Here is a 16,686-nt window from a genome sequence, read left to right on the forward strand (position 1 = left end):
TTTTGCATTATACCGGATTGTATATATATATACATATATATATATATATATATATATTTGATGTCATATATATTTGCTATTGTCCACTATGGGCTAATGACTGGTATAATAAAATATATTTGAATTCGAATTTTAATTGTTACAGATTATAACAACAAGTAAGACCAATCCGACTATGCAACATTTGCGAGGATCCTCGAGCTCCCTTGTCAGATCTTATCACCCCTAAAAATCAACAAATAAACAAAACAATTAATTAAGCAATGAAAAATTAAATAATCCAGATATGCCAAGGCTGTTTGTTGTACCTGTGCATAGGTTTTCATCGGCCTTGACTTCAATATTGGAAGTGAGAATTTTCTGAAAATGTAGTTGACCTATAAACTCGTCTAAATTTATTTAAATATCTCTGAGTCAGGAAATTAATATAGAATTCATTTTCGTAAAAAATTAAATGCTTAACATACATTCGTGCAAAATGTTACCACAATATTACAATGCATACATTACATATATTATCCCACACAATCAAATCATATAACTATTCATCGCGTTATTTTATAATGCATTCTTTACATCGTATTTGTTTGTAAACATGACCTAAATAGCTAATATTATGCTGACGTACTACGGTAAATATCGATCCAATTATAGATTATGAAAATGGAAGTAGAATTGTAGCGCTGGGGATTTCTAGTAAATAGACTTAGGTCAAAATTTTAAACATGGAACTTATGCATGCTTTATACTAACTGCAGGCGCTTGTTATATTATTAATTAACAACATTACAAACGTAGGAATCTTTAAAATGGAATCTGATAATCCGTCGGATAACATGCTTATTAGCAATTCAACCAGTATGACTGACAGTAACAAAACCGACAAGTACACACAGAGGCTTAATAATGTGTTCAAAGTATCGCTAGTTGTTAACATTTTTCTACTGTGCACGCTCATATTTTTGTTTATTTTTAAAACATTCGGAAAAAATGACGATGATGATGCTAAAGCTGATTATGTTAATATAAAAATGCCGGATTCTGGAGTTTGTTTTCCATGTGATTATCTTGGACCTGATGTTAAAAAGGAGGACACTTTATATGACCACATACAAGTAACAGAAAACGGACAGAAGCTTTGTTGCATAACAAGTCTCCCAGACATCACGACTCTGATGCGAAAGGTAAATAACATATGCAGAAAGAGGGGGAGGGGGTACTACATAGAATGTTTTAACATTTCTCTTTAATGGATAGGCTGTATAAGAATAAAGATCTATGCAACATTGCTACTCTATTTCTTAAACATAAGAAATATGAGGGTTTTATTGCCAATTATTGTTTTTACGTTTAACTTCACAAAAAAAAAAACCCTCACTACCAAACAATTAAGGGTGTATGATGATGACGATGACATGCCAGAACAATTATATCTTAGAATAACCTAGGCCTACAACTATTATTTGTTTTAAAAGACCCTGATACATAGTTATTTCATGTCAGTGTAAATCTAACTTAAAATTGTAACAAATGAGTAACTTATGAACAAATACAGATTCAATGTTTTTTAATTTAACAACATTAAAATTTTAAAGTTCATTAATTTAGGTTACCATACAACATCAGTATAGTTTGGTTTGTCGTATCATAGATATTAATTCCGTACTGACTCATTGCAATTAAAAATACATACATTCAATTGTGAAAGAGTGAAATGCTGACTATTATCCTGATGCATGTCATGATGTAATTTTATTTTCTTATTTAATTTACCGATGATTTCAGGTTGTCGAACGTCAGTTTCCACCCGGTGAACATGACTACAGTAAGTATAAGAATAAGAATAAGAATGTTATTAGTTTAATAATCAAACAATAGGATTGTTACTAAAGAAAAACATATAGATAACAAAACGATAGACAGAAAACAATACAAACATGTAGCATTGAAAAAAAAATTATTACAATACTATTTTGACAACATGCCTCCTCTATAAAGTTATCATTTCATATATCTTAATTATATATATTATAATTAGAGTATTATAATATAAGTCATGACACAGTTCATGTATTATAGTTGTTTCTCTCATTATACATTTCACTTATAGTGTTAACAATGATGATTAATAGATCACATTCTTCGCAAGAAAATATAAAATCAAATGTGTGTGTTGAAAAAACAAAGTAAGTTGAATATTTCAATTCTGAGATATATCAGAGTAATTTCCCTTTGAACAGTTACATAAAAAAAAGACATTTGTCAACAAATCTGCCTGTAAATTTGTTTCAAATTTTCCCATTGTTCTCTGATGTTGCATCATGCTTATATTATTAGTTCCGAAATTCTTGCTATGACTACACATAAACGACTTTGTTTTGCACGAAGGTCAAGATCTAAGCAACTACAAGTATTTTGTCAGATCTACTTTGGCGCATCACGATTAGGGTCTACATCAACATAGACCTTCATACATAATTTATGAAATAGTATTAAATGAAAATGGACGAGGGCATTAGCTATCGTTTATTACAGCTTCATTTCTTTCTGCGTGCATCACCATTTATTTGTGACAACCCTCGCAGCCCCACTAGAATGGTCTACGATTTGAAATGGTAAAATGAAACTGTCTGTAATACATGTATATAGTCCAGTAATAATGACGTTGCTATTTTTGTAAATATCGAATCTTCTGTGCTTGAAAGATTACATTATATGTCAGACATTGGATAAGAAAAGATATCTGCAAATTATGTTGAAGTGAGAATGTGAAAGAATATACATTTGTTTGTGACACTATTCCGTTAATTATCGATCAACATTTTCTTTTCTCGCTTTAAAGTTAGTGATCCAGGAAGGAAAAGTTCAAAGATTTGTGCATCATTGGTACCTATGCGATAACAGACACCTTATAACATTATGATTCTACTCTGTAAAATATGATATATCTGCATTTGAATCACATTAATATATTTATCTTTATAGCTGAAGATTCAAGGGTTCGCCAATCAATCAAATGGTGGAGGGAGAGACCACATTCAATTCACATGTACCATGACACCACAGGTATGTAGTTAAAATAATGTTTTAAAGGTATTTTTGGAAAGAAAATAGACTGTACATAGTATAAAGGCTGAACCTTTACTTCTACAAAAATGAATTTTTAGAAAGGAGATGTAGGGTAAACATTAAGGAGACTGGGACCAAACAATACATGTGCATCAGAAACAGAACTTTGACACATGCATCGTACGATTGTCAATAACGGGTAGGCTATCGCAAGCCATGATGACATGTGATCAGCTCCAACAATCCTCAATATATAAACGGGCTGATAAAAGATCTGAAATTAAACATAAAAAAAAACAAAACAAAATACGACACTTTACCCAGGCACGTACATATTTAGCTGGATCAACATTACTTTTGGTGCGTATTTAAACTTTTCTTTAGTGTCAAAATCAGAATAAAATACAAAAAACAACATAAAAAAGCACTGCATTCAATAGTATAGTTATTTTAGAGTACAACGCATACACAACTTGTCCGAGTAGTAACTCTGTTGTCTTCATACAATATAATGTCAAGCACTTTTTTTGTATATAAATTTCATGATATTGTAAAATCTTTTAACAGAATGCGTTCTAATGTCAAATTTTTGGAAGGACTGAGTGGAAAATTCCAAACATAAACATGACGTAGCTAACAAAATAATTTGATAAGTTGTATAAAGCTTACCTGAAATCAGTGCAAAGTTATTTGTTAGTAGGCTGTCTGATATAAGTGTTAATGTAAAATATGTAGACCGCCTAATATCAGTTAAATTTTCTTTTCTCAGCAAACAATTTAACATGGACTTTGCGAGAAGATGGACTAGGAACAGCCTTCACCAATGGAATCCATGTTGTTGACAACAGATTTGTAGTTCCCAGACATGATCTCGGCGACTCAGCACTATACTTTATATACGCAGCTGTCACATTCGACTTTGCAGACGAGAGTTACTTAAAAGTAGTGCCGACAGTATATCATAACATTACTCGTCGCCATCCAAATCTGCCGAAAACAGGAGAAATTTCCATGTTGATGAGCAAATATGGTGGATCGGCAGAATCAGATCGAATCCACACCAGCTTCTTATGTGGTACATTTAAATTACAAAGTGGTTATGAAATTGGTTCATATGTTGATTCGTTTGAATATGTTAAGAAATCCACATATGCTAGCTATTTTGGTATGTTTAGGTTGTGATTGTGTGTGATAGTGGACAAATTTGTACGTGTATTATGAGAGATAGAATTAGTGAGCGTGAGAATGCATCTGTATTATAATCGGAGGTTAATATTGTACTAAATCTCTTCGTTGTTTATCGTTTATTGTTTTAAGTTTTAATTATGACTTTATCAAATGGCACTCGTTTATAGGTTATTATTATATTGAAGTTGCTTTTACACTTTACTTTTTGAAAAATGAGTTGAATCAGAATGATAAGGATCATGATTGTTATTGACTGAATCTGTTTTATCGTTTTGGGTTTATTGTTGTAAAGTTACATGTTAACCATGATTTTTAGCATAAATAGAACTATTAATTGTTACGTTTTATTCTCTGTTAGGCAATTGAAAAGTATATAAATGGCTTGAAAATGGATTAAGTCAGATTTTATATGGATTTAAAATTGCTGTGAGATCATGAGGATGTATTTTGAAGGCCTGATTTGAATTTTAAAAATGACTTGCGAAGTATATAGGAATGAAATAAAATAACACAAAACTAGCCGATGAGTTTAAAAGATAAAAGTACCACAACTTAAAAAATAAATAGATAAAAAAAAACCAAATAATTGCAACCTAATATTTTGTCCCAATAAGCGTTGGTTAGCAGATAATAAAATAAATCCACCATGAATGAATGAGAACAGTAGTCGTTCCGTCCTCATTTAGTCTGGATGTTCTTTCGTTTTTATTGGCTGGTTCCATGCACTGGATTTTATTTCTGAATGTAAAGTAAATTGCCCGGATGATCTGAACAGATAAAAATGATAAAAACTCAACGTGTTCCTTTTTGGTAAAATTGCAGTATAAAGCTTAAAGTAAGCCATCTAAAAGAAAACATAATTAGAAAGTCTTAACTATCAAATTATAACTTGAAATAGTCAGAATTTTGAAATGCATGTATGACGTGTTGTATTGAGAATTTTAGGTAAATATTTTAGGTCTTTTTAAAATACCAATACTGTGAAATAGAAAGTAGGGTATGGTCATATGCCTTTTGTGGTCGTGTAATGGTATGTCAATGACGTCATTATTGGTGTTGTTGTCATAACATTCTGGAAAATGGTGGCTATTTCTATCATTTATTTGTACTAAATACCTAAATAATCTAACATAGCGATTCTTTTCACAAAATAACATAATTTGTTCAAAGATATTGGTGATTCTTGCAAGATTCATTTCCTTTTCCTATTTATGCTTTGGTTTTAATATATGCTAGATAAAACAAAACTCGAAATAGACCGTAACTTAATTGTTTAAATTTTGTGTTGGTATTTGTTTTTATTTTATATTTCCTTTTCCTATATTTGCTTTGGTTTTTATATATGCTAGATAAAACAAAACTCAAGTATACCGCAATTTAATTGTTTAAATTTTGTGTTGGTACTTGTTTTCATTTTATATTTCCTTTTCTTATATTTGCTTTGGTTTTTATATATGCTACATAAAACAAAATTCGAAATAGACAGCAACTTAATTGTTTAAATTTTGTGTTGGTACTTGTTTTTATTTTATATTTCCTATGCCTATATTTGCTTTGGTTTTTATATATGCTAGATAAAACAAAACTCGAAATAGACCGCATCTTAATAGTTTTAATTTTGTGTTGGTACTTGTTTTTAATTTATATTCTTTATACAAAGAGTCTAAAGAAGGAATATCCCTTGAGATCTTATGTGGATGAATTGTTCAAATAATTTTTAAAACCAGGTCAAGACATTTTAAACATTTGTTGCCGCCCTTATTGCTGGCGACATTTAAGAGACTAAAAAGAAGCTTTTGCAATAAATTAAAACTTTTTTTTAGAGATTAAGTGATATATTTGTTGCCGCCCTTATTGTTGTCGACATTTAAGAGACTAAAAAGAAGCTTTTGCAATAAATTCAAACTTTTTTTAGAGATCAAGTTTTATTTTTAATTCTAATGCTATGATTTTGTTTTCAATCAAATTTGACCATCATCTTATGTTGCAAGTGGGATAATTTTATGAACTGGCAATAACTTTTTTTCTTCGACTTAAAAGAACCAAATTCCGAATGATTAGGCTTTTATTGTATTAGGATTTTATCGTTTCTTTCCTTTCTAGCTCTAATACAAGCAATATAATTATATACTTTGTAGTATATACAAGATTTGTTGTAGGTTTATAGCCGTTTCTTTTCTCCATGGTCAGCTCGATTTATTTACCAATAATTATGTTTATGGAAGTATATTAGGATTCCTTTCTTAGAACAAACAATCAGTTGTGTGTCCATGTAAAGGAAATCATTAACAGAAGATTTGTTAAATCTTCATATAGTTTGATATTGTATCAAGATCGTCATTTATCATCTGCATATACTGTAAATATGAACATACCTACTGCTATAATTTGTTAATAAAATTGACAATGTTTTTGTTCTTTTTTTTAATTTATATTCGTATCTGGAGAAGACCAAAGGTGCGAGGCATGATATTCTCCGTGAATTAGTCAGTTGAGATACTGCAAGGTTTTTGTTTAAGCAGTTTGTTCCAATCTTTAATTGTTTTGCAAAAGAACTAGAATCTGTAACTGTCTCTGCGTCATCGCAGTTGTCCGTATGGAAATAGGGAGATTTCGAATATATGCCAGCGAAACAAGTCACCAATGTACAACGATGTGAAAAAACTTACGGTCATCGTACGACCTTTAAATATCGGTGATAAAAATTTGAAATGATTCCAAACAGAAAACCAACAATTCGTGCTAAAGCATGTCAAATGTGAGGACATATTTTGTTTTGGAAAGTTGGTAAAACTGAATCAAAGTCCCGATGGCAGTCATGTTAATCGCTTACAACTCCTAAGTTGTACTGTAAATGTTTTGTGTCATGTACATATTCATGAAGATGATTCCCAGCATTCCGTGCAAAAAGTTTAGATTTTTCTTAACCGAAAGATCTGCGCATACATGAGTAGTAAAAATTGACAGCAGATGGAGGGCTTCTGGATTTACTGTGATGGGTGGATTGAACCAAATGCATTTGACTCTAAAGGCTGTAATATTTTAATGCATAAGGCTCAAACTCAGTATACTTTTTATATGAAATAAATGAATTAAGTTTGGTTGTCAATGTCTTTAGTGTTTTTGTCTTGAATATATCACATGAAATATTAAAATTTTACCACTGATAATTTTTAATGAAATATTTAATCAATCAATCCTTCAATGCGATTTTTATACGACCGCAAAAAATTTTTGCGGTCGTATATTTGGTATGACGTTGGTGTCGTCGTCGTCGTCGTCGTCGTCGTCCGAAGACACATTGGTTTTCGCACAATAACTTTAGTTTAAGCGAATGGATATTTATGAAATTTTACCATAAGGTTCAATACCACAAAAGGAAGGTTGGGATTGATTTTGGGGTTATGGTACCAACAATTACGGAATTAGGAGCCAAAAAGGGGCCAAAAATAAGCATTTTTCTAGTTTCCAGACAATAACTTGTGGAACAGTGTATGGATCTCTCTGAAATTATACCACAAGTTTCCATACCACAAAGGGATGGTTAGGATTTGAGTTGGGGGGTTATGGCTCAAACCGTTTAGGAATTAGGGGCAAAAAAAGGGGGGAAACAAGGGTGTCCTGGTTAATGGACAAATACTTTCGTACAAAACATAATTTAAAGCAGTGTAAGAGAGGTAATTCAAATACATCATTTGAATTACCTCCCTTACACTGCTTTTAAATTATGTATAAAGTAATGGTTAATGAACAATTAAGACAACTTAAAAGCAGTGTAAGGGAGGTAATCCAAATACAACGTTTTGATTACCTCCCTTACACTGCTTTTAAATTATGTTTAAAGAAATGCATATTTATAAAGGAAACCAGTAAAAATATCTGCAAATGTTGCATCTTTTTTTTTACAAAAAAATCCATATGAAAGATTTGACACCATATTTTAAATTCTATTATAAAATAGATTAAGTTAGCACTATGGTAAATTTAAATGGGTAATTATGGTTGCAAATTCCATTGGAAATATGAATTGAGATTATGACCATATCTTGAGGGAAAGAATTTTTTGGGGAAAAATTGGGGGGGGGGGGGGGGGGTAAAAAGAAATTGTGGGGGGTCAACAATTATTTCTCATTTAAGATTTCAGAAATTAAAAAGAAAAATTCTTCAAATACTATTTTTTTTGCAAAAAAAAGTGTGTGTGTGGGGGTGGGGGGTTAATACGCAACAGCATAGTGTATTGCACAAAAGCCAAAAAAAAAGGGGGGGGGGATTTTTGTTTTGTGGGGTGAGGGGGGTCAATTCGCAACAGCAAAGTGTATTGCACAAAAGCAAAAAATTGAATATAAATTCAAATCATATAACTAATTCTAAGTTCTTTGACTACAGTTATTCTGTGTCAGAAACCTTTTATGTGTCAAATATTTAATTACAATCCGAATTCAGACCTGTATCAAGCGCGAATATTGGGTCCATTTTTGCCCCAACTATTCAGGGTTGGACCTCTGCGGTCGTATCCATCTGCTCTCGGCGAAGCAATTTATTTTGTACTGTTACACCACTTTCCCAGGTTAGGGGAGGGTTTGGCCCCAACAAACTCAGTTTAAGCTCGCCACATTCTGCATGTGCCTGTCCCAAGTTAGGAGCCTGTAATTCAGTGGTTGTGTGTTGCTGGATATCATATTTGGTTTTTCATTCATTGTTTTGTACATAAATCTGGCCGTTATTTTTCTTGTACGGTGACTTATAGTTGTAAACCTCTCTGTCATTTGGTCTCTGGTGGAGAGTTGTCTCATTGACAATCATACCACATCTTATTATCTTTATATTTAATAAAACATGTACAATTTCAATTTCTTTCTTTCCAAATTCCAATTTTAAACAGTCATTGAAATGTTAATGTTGTGCTCTTATTTATAGATTGGGAAGTTCTTGTTAAATTCCTTGAGCAAATTTCCACTAGGCTTCAACAACACAAGTAAAGAAGGTATACCCAAATTATTAAAAAAACAAGGAAATATTATTTGATAAGATAATCTATTAAAAGTTAAAAAAAATATAAAATACCAGACTGATCAACTTTCCAAATATGTGCGGTAAAATGTTCATACAATACGCAAAGACCCCCAAAATGGAAACTACATTTAACTAGAGGCATTAATAACATCATTCTGATCATATGAACATATCACTTTTTGAAAACATAGTTGACTTGTGTTTATGTATAATTGTAAAAAAAACAGATGCGTTCCTTTTAGATAACAATTTTAGAGTGTCTATATAGACACTTGCTGGATGATTTCCAATAAATATAATAATAGATGTAATAGTTAAAAACAAAAATTATTGTGGGTTGAGATTGGCTTTTCCGAAAATACGTATTAGACAATTTTACCAACTAAAATCCATTTATTTATTTATAGACTATATTTGCGCGATATTCTACAAGGAAGTAAGTTAGTTATAAATATATAGGCCTTTAACTTAGTTTATAACTATACACGAATTAAACAAAAGCCAGCAGTTAGACCATTTGAATTTGTTCAGAGTTTTTGCAACATGACTGTAAATAAGAAATCTTGTCTTGAAAACAGACTTCGGTGTATTTTGACTTCATCAATATTTGCAAATGTTGTCATGGGGTTATTTTTAGTGGCACTACTTATTTATAAAGACAAAAATAATAAAACAGAAATTGACCACTCTGGAAAGTTAGACTCATTTAACTTGCCGGCTGATTCTGGTGTGTGTATTCCGTGTGATTATCTTGGAAAGAACATCACAGCAAAAGACACACTTTTTGACAGCATAACGACATTAAAGGATGGAAAACAGAAACTTTGCTGCACCAACAAACCTTCATTTTTACCGAAACTTATTGGAAAGGTAATTTTATGTTAAAAGTCGTAAACAATGGACTATTGGTTTTAGTGAAAACAATTGCGGTTTTATTGGATAAAGTAAAACACTGATATTTCAGTTTACATTTGAATGTTTGTAACAAGTTTAGTTCTTTGAGCATGATTTAAGTAACTGCGATCTTTCTTTGAAACGGTATAATTTATTATTGTTTTATTTCTACATTATTTTTTATATCTTTTATATCGTTATTATAGTTTATAAAGACTTCATCATTGGTTGTCTTATTATGTCAATTTGTCTTGTTTTTTTGTTTTGTTTTAGTAATTTGGTGTCGACAGCAGTTCTTTTTACACCACTTTGTGTAGACTCTTGTCTTTTAATAACTGTTTGTTGACCTGTTGGTGTACTTTGATTAGTTTTGTTTGAATGCTGTCAGTTTGACGTATACTCAACATTTCCTATATTCATATCAGAACGGATAATTGAATTAAACCTTTTGAATTATTTTTATGAGCTCATCAAAGCAAAACATTTTAAGATTGTAACTTATTTAAATTTACAGATGATAATGACAGAACAAGAAAGAATTTCAGGTAAGTGATTTCATTCATAAACTATTTTAACACTCAGGAAATGTTAATCATGGAACGATTTTGTGGTATAAGTACATCTTTAATTCCTAAAAATCGTTTATTATTTGACTGATGCATACTTTTACAAACACAGTACAAGAAAACAATCACTTGCTATGAAACATATATTTTGCTCTTTCTGTCAAATGTAGTAGGGATAGGTTAAGACTTTAATCTTATTAACTAAATATCACAATCTTTAAACTATACGAATAAGATCAGATTCAAGATTAGTTTATTTTCTTTTTAATTAAAGGACTTCAATACCTAGAATGACATTTATATATAAAACTGTCTCGAGCAGTTAGTATTTTAAGAAACATGCAGAAGAATACAAATTCTTGCGATATTAATAGACTAAATGCAAAACAATTGTGTGGTTTATCCAGATACACTTCCCTATAAATGCATAATGTATTTAATGTCAACATTATGTGCTTTAATTTTAATAGACAGATACATTAATGAATTAATAAGTTTTAGAGAATCAAATAAGCTATTGAGCGGCTCAAATGTCTTTCACATTACAAACTATGGGTCAATCAAAACTCTTCCTTCAATTTACCAGCCAATTTCATTACTAAATATTGTTTGTGTTACTTATTTTTGTCATTTTGAAAACCAAAATATTTGTAAAACTAATAAAAAAGTCAGTTATTCAATCCTCAGTTCCGAGTAGTCAAATAAAACAGAAACAATATGTACATTTCAAATATTTCGTCTGAAAGACTCCAAATAGCATTTTTGAAGAAGTATCTTCAAAAACTTAGAAAAAGGGAACTTGAAATAACTATAATATAAGTAGTCCTAAACTTCTTCCCAATGTCAGGACGAAATATTAAAATTTGAGGTAATAAATTGCAGACGAAAATCATACCATGGAATACCAATCTTGTCAATTGTCTTTTTGTTTTCATTTGCAAAAAGTGTATATTTTGCAAATTGTATTCTTTCATTTAGATACTGGAAACATTGATGTTGATGACATTTATAACCAGCTTAAATGGTGGAGAAATCGACCAAACTCAATTCACATGAATCTAGACTTGGACAAATTGAAAGGTTTGTATGATTCTAAGAAAGCCATTTATCTTACCTCTTATACATTTCTAGGAATATGATTGGTTAAAAGCGTCCGCGTGGAGACCGTGTATATTTCATATTAGGTTAGTAGGGAGGCGGGGCTTATTTCATACACGGTTAGTAGTGGTGTTACGTCCCTTTATAAAAACAAAACGGTACTGAGAAAAAATCTTAAAGGTTTCAACAGACGAAGAAATTGATGATGAAGATTGAAATAAATTCATAAAACACATTTAAACCTAACAAGTTGTTATTGTTGGCATCTGTTTTTGTAGGATCAATGGAAGTAGTTTCTTAATGCTAACAGTATTGAAGACTTGCTCATTTTGATAGGTCACTAGTTTAAATTTCACACGTTAAGATAGTCGGCAAGATTAATTCGTTACATAGTGTGCTAGTGACGTAATACGGTATATATGGGGGTCAGTAAATTCCATATGGGGATTCGAGCTTCGCTCTCACCCCATATGGAATTTACTGACCCCATATATACCGTATAAGGTCACTAGCACACTATGTAACTAATATTACCCTTTAATATCTCAGTTGCTTTTTGTATTTTATGTGTGTTAATACGCCATGTTAGCAATTAAACCATTTAAAAGAAAAATCTTTTATGAAAAAAATAAATAAGATAAAACTGTCGAGTGATTTTGTAAGCAAACGATTGGCTGTTGATAAGTATGAACAATTCAACAACTTCCTGGTCAGAATAATAATTCCCAAATTGACGGGTTGTTTAAAATCCAATAACACAGGAACACTATTACAAAAGTCAATACACAGTCTTCAGCTAACAAAACATGTCAATGCAATATATTAATTTTTAAAACCAACCAGATTGAAAAGGAAAGATAGAAATTAATGATGATCTACAATCTACCGATTTCCGCGCAGAGCAAACGTAGCTTTGGGCACTTGGTCATGTGGCGGAGTTATATCAGTTTTTTCGCACTCAATCTATTATTCTTTCGATCTCAAATGCATAAATAAATCAAAAGGTCCATGTCCGAAAATGCAATTAAATCTTTAGATCTTAGAACTTCACGTTCTGATATCATGCTCACTGAACCCAAAATAATGACCATTGAACTTTAAGGTAGATTAATTTTAGATAGCAGCATCGTGCGAAGTGCCGGAATTCATGATGTTATGCAATGTTCTAATTAAACTGATATAGACAGTCAACACAGAATAAAATAAAACAAACTTATTGGCGGTTTAGTATTAATCTCCCTAAATGACAAACATGATTAGGTAACAACAGTAGAGTACCACCTGTCATTAAATTCTTGCATGTGGGTTCAAACGAATACAGTAAATTCCTATAATTGAAGAAAAAAAAACATCATGTACCACTACTACTGTATCTGAACCATACGTATTATGTTGTTGTATGTCTTTATTGCATTCTAACAGAATATATTATAACATGTTTAGCATGTGTTAAATAACTTGCAATTACTACTAACGTTTGTTTTACGCCAATTTGACTTATTGTCAATGATATGTAGAGAAACATTGTCAACCGAAGCGAAGCCAAGGTTGACAATGTTTTTTTCGAGGCGTATCAATCTGCTCTATCACCTCTATGCTATGTGTTATTTAATTCACTATACTGAATACTCTATCGTTATTGTCTTTTAACTTGTAAATTGATAGTAATTAACTATTAACTACACATAAGAATAAGAAGACGTGGTATGAATGCCAATGAGACAACTCTCCACAAGAGACCAAATGACACAGAAATTAACAACTATAGGTCACCGTACGGCCTTCAACAATGTTCATTACAACGTAACGGTCATTAGAAAAAAAACAACAAAAGTTAAGCAAGATGTATTTCTTATGTTGACAGTCTATGAAAAGGTCTGAAGCCGAAACAATGAACTTGAGCATTGTCTTTATAATTATTGATGCAAATGCATTCCTTGTCCTATAAATTACCGAAGGGGTCTCCCGCTGCGCCATGGAATAGAGTAAATAGTCTCTCTCAATTTAACCAATCAAAATCTGTCAGTTTAAAGTGAAGTATAATAAAATATTTTGACGCTGTACATTAACATCATGAAGTTAAAAAGCTGTAATTTCAATTACTTTTATTTGATGTCAATCTGATTTCAGAAAAGAAATTTGTATGGAGAACAGACAAAGATCCTCTTGGGATTTCATTCAAACATGGAATAGAAATAAACTCTGCGACCAACAGTATTGTAGTACCAGGTCCACATCGAGCTTTATATTTTGTCTATGTGGCAATAACCTTTGACTTTGGTGACATTGAATCCGTCCCAATATTCTACCATAATGTCACTAAAAGTCATCCACTATTACCTAATACCATAGATACTCTGCTGATGACTAAATATGGAGGTTCATCGGAATCCAAACGGGTATACACCAGCTTCCTATGTGGAACTTTCCAGATGCAAGAGAATTTCAACCTGAAAACAGAAGTGTCGTCGTATGATTACGTGTCGACTTCAAAGTACGGAAGCTATTTTGGAATGTTCAAACTGTGAAGAATGTTAGTTATGAAAGTGAAGAAAGGTATTTTGAGAAAGAGTAATCGTCATGAGAAGTTGATATGATAAAATGCGCTTTATTAGTTTGAATGCTGAGAAATGAAGCAGACAATTAGATTTAACAGCCAACTTTTTTGACATAAGACACGTAGCTATTGAAACTGAAGAATATTCACCATCTGTTTTGATGATCTCAAAAATATTGTTCATATACTTATGTATTACAGCAACAGTCATGTATACATGTACTTATCTAGTCAACTTGACTTTTATAATGTAAATAAATAAGATTTACCAGTCTTTACTGAATTGATAGAAGTATTTTTGTTTAGTTGTCATTGATTTTGTGTAGATTTTGTTTGTATATGACATTTTACCTAATGAAGGATACTATCTGATTGTGAATAAAAGGAAAGGAGGATAATACGTCCCGCGTCGAAAAAAGTAATGAATTAGGATTAAAACTACTATCTAGTCAATTCAAAGTTATATTTAAAGTCGATATTCAATAAACTACATAAACACTGATTACTCAAATGTCATTTCCAAATGATAAAAAAACATTGAAATATGACATTTAGGAAACCACTGACGACTATGATTGTTAAAAGCAGAAGACCAATTACTTAATGAAAGAATCATCAATAGAGTAATCAGTGTCTGCGCATGTTTATGATGAAAGATAAATAAATATTCAAAAATATAAGCCCTCATGAAATAGTGAATAATAAATAGATTCAAATAGGCTTTGAGAAAGTCTTGTGTCGATGAGAACATTTTTTTTTTTATTTACTTCTCCAGTCAACAAAAGAAACGTTGTATTTCCCATATAACTATATTGACAGAGTGTTGTCAGCTCTTTCAAACCTTTTATTTAAGGCAAAAAAAAACCCCCCAAAAACAAACAAAAAAACAAACAAAAAAACAACAAATGAAATGTTTTATTTGCATAATATGACTAAAAGAGGTTAAATGTATCATCATTGTCATCTTGTATGCCTCAACGTTAACAGCTGAGTTTGACCAGGAATAAACAATTGATCGCAGTATTAGAAATCACATTATTTGCATTCTATTATTTAACATGAAATAAAATATAAATTAACCGGATGACTGTAGGAAATTTAATGGATAATTAAGATCATTCATGGTTTAATGTTTCCAAGTAGGATACCAATGGTCATAGCATTAAAATTACATTAATATTTGGAACCACAACAGTTGTTATTCGGAATGCATTAATCAAACCATGCTTATAGCGCATCACTGGTTACTGGTAATACTGGGCGGATGGTGGTACATTTGTGTCCACATGGTCTCAAACATTAGCATGCACTAGGCTTCTCATTGATTATTTCTTAACCGAAAAATATATCTGCCTGGTGACTTATTTTGGCCAAGTAAATCAGAAGATGGATAAATATATGGATGTTCCTTTGACACTTTGGTTTTGCTCATTGCTTAAGGCCGTTCTGTAAGTGTTATCTTCCATGTCATTTGGTCTCTGTTGGAGAGTTGTATCATTGGCAGTCATACCACATCTTCTTACATCTATATCAGTTTACCAGTTACATTGTATCAGGGCTAACAGATCTATAACATGCCATTTGCATAGAGGACAGGCTTGTTTAATTGGTGTATGTGTGTCTAATGAGTTTTGTATTCGTTAGCAAAATAATTCTGTTGTTTAGTTTGATATATACCATACAAATTAAGAAAACACAATGTCATAGACGTCATGATGTACTTGGAAAGAGAATCATTACATTATATTAAACGTGTATAGACTAATATGAAATCAAAACCAAAATTCCTTAAAAAAACCCAATGACGAATCAGGAAGAGGGTTAAAGAAACAATTAAATTCTTTGTAAATTCATACAAGGAAGCAATCGAATACATTTACGTTTTTTTCCAAAAATGGAATTGAATTACATGTTTTTATTAACCAAAAAGTTATAGAAACTAAACTAACTCCACCAAATGAAGGATGCAAGTCCAATCGATCACAATACACAAACCGATTTTGTTATAACATGCTATGACTGACTTCATAGTAATGTTGGGTTAAAATGTGTCGTTTAGGTGCTAGAAGCTAAAAGATATTTTGACTTAACTTACTTGTGGTTGAATTGTGTATTTGAAAACTTATTATAAACAAGCTAAAATTGGGTTTTGAAAAAAGGTCAGATTATGAAACAATTTTATAAATCGAGGGCATTACTTCAATAATCGTGCAAACTATATACCACTTCGATATGGGTTTGAATATATATATAATCATTCAAATGGAATCGAAAAGTATAACTAATGAATTCTAACTCGAA

General features: G+C 31.3%; 2 protein-coding genes across 3 annotated transcripts; both read left to right on the forward strand.

Annotated features, from left to right (window-relative positions):
* Positions 1-619: 619 nt before the first annotated feature.
* LOC127737583 (uncharacterized) lies at positions 620-6,668 on the forward strand. 2 transcript variants are annotated; one of them, XR_007999702.1, is made up of 5 exons: positions 620-1,184; positions 1,786-1,825; positions 2,986-3,066; positions 3,839-5,517; positions 5,744-6,668. XR_007999702.1 is itself a non-coding variant. In XM_052248417.1 (4 exons), exons 1-4 carry the CDS (start codon positions 810-812, stop codon positions 4,249-4,251), a joined length of 909 nt encoding a protein of 302 aa, XP_052104377.1. In that variant the 5' UTR covers positions 620-809; the 3' UTR covers positions 4,252-6,668. The 2 variants fall into 2 exon arrangements, 1 of the variants encoding a protein (XP_052104377.1); XM_052248417.1 differs by having other exon boundaries at positions 3,839-6,668.
* Positions 6,669-9,735: 3,067 nt separating this feature from the next.
* Positions 9,736-14,690, forward strand: LOC127737585 (uncharacterized). The gene is made up of 4 exons (XM_052248418.1): positions 9,736-10,140; positions 10,679-10,709; positions 11,709-11,810; positions 13,959-14,690. The coding sequence occupies exons 1-4, from the start codon at positions 9,814-9,816 to the stop codon at positions 14,354-14,356; spliced, it is 858 nt and encodes a 285-aa protein (XP_052104378.1). The 5' UTR covers positions 9,736-9,813; the 3' UTR covers positions 14,357-14,690.
* Positions 14,691-16,686: the final 1,996 nt, after the last annotated feature.

This window comes from Mytilus californianus, unplaced genomic scaffold, assembly GCF_021869535.1.
Source record: "Mytilus californianus isolate M0D057914Y unplaced genomic scaffold, xbMytCali1.0.p SCAF_4, whole genome shotgun sequence".
Taxonomy (NCBI): domain Eukaryota; kingdom Metazoa; phylum Mollusca; class Bivalvia; order Mytilida; family Mytilidae; genus Mytilus; species Mytilus californianus.

What these genes read in the sequence shown, in the direction of transcription:
- LOC127737583 (XM_052248417.1), top strand. Translation starts at nt 810, where the DNA reads ATGGAATCTGATAATCCGTCGGATAACATGCTTATTAGCAATTCAACC. An exon ending in TCACGACTCTGATGCGAAAG is followed by an intron (nt 1,185 to 1,785) that starts GTAAATAACATA and finishes CGATGATTTCAG; the next exon opens with GTTGTCGAACGTCAGTTTCC. An exon ending in ACCCGGTGAACATGACTACA is followed by an intron (nt 1,826 to 2,985) that starts GTAAGTATAAGA and finishes TTATCTTTATAG; the next exon opens with CTGAAGATTCAAGGGTTCGC.
- LOC127737585 (XM_052248418.1), top strand. Translation starts at nt 9,814, where the DNA reads ATGACTGTAAATAAGAAATCTTGTCTTGAAAACAGACTTCGGTGTATT. An exon ending in TACCGAAACTTATTGGAAAG is followed by an intron (nt 10,141 to 10,678) that starts GTAATTTTATGT and finishes TTAAATTTACAG; the next exon opens with ATGATAATGACAGAACAAGA. An exon ending in AGACTTGGACAAATTGAAAG is followed by an intron (nt 11,811 to 13,958) that starts GTTTGTATGATT and finishes ATCTGATTTCAG; the next exon opens with AAAAGAAATTTGTATGGAGA.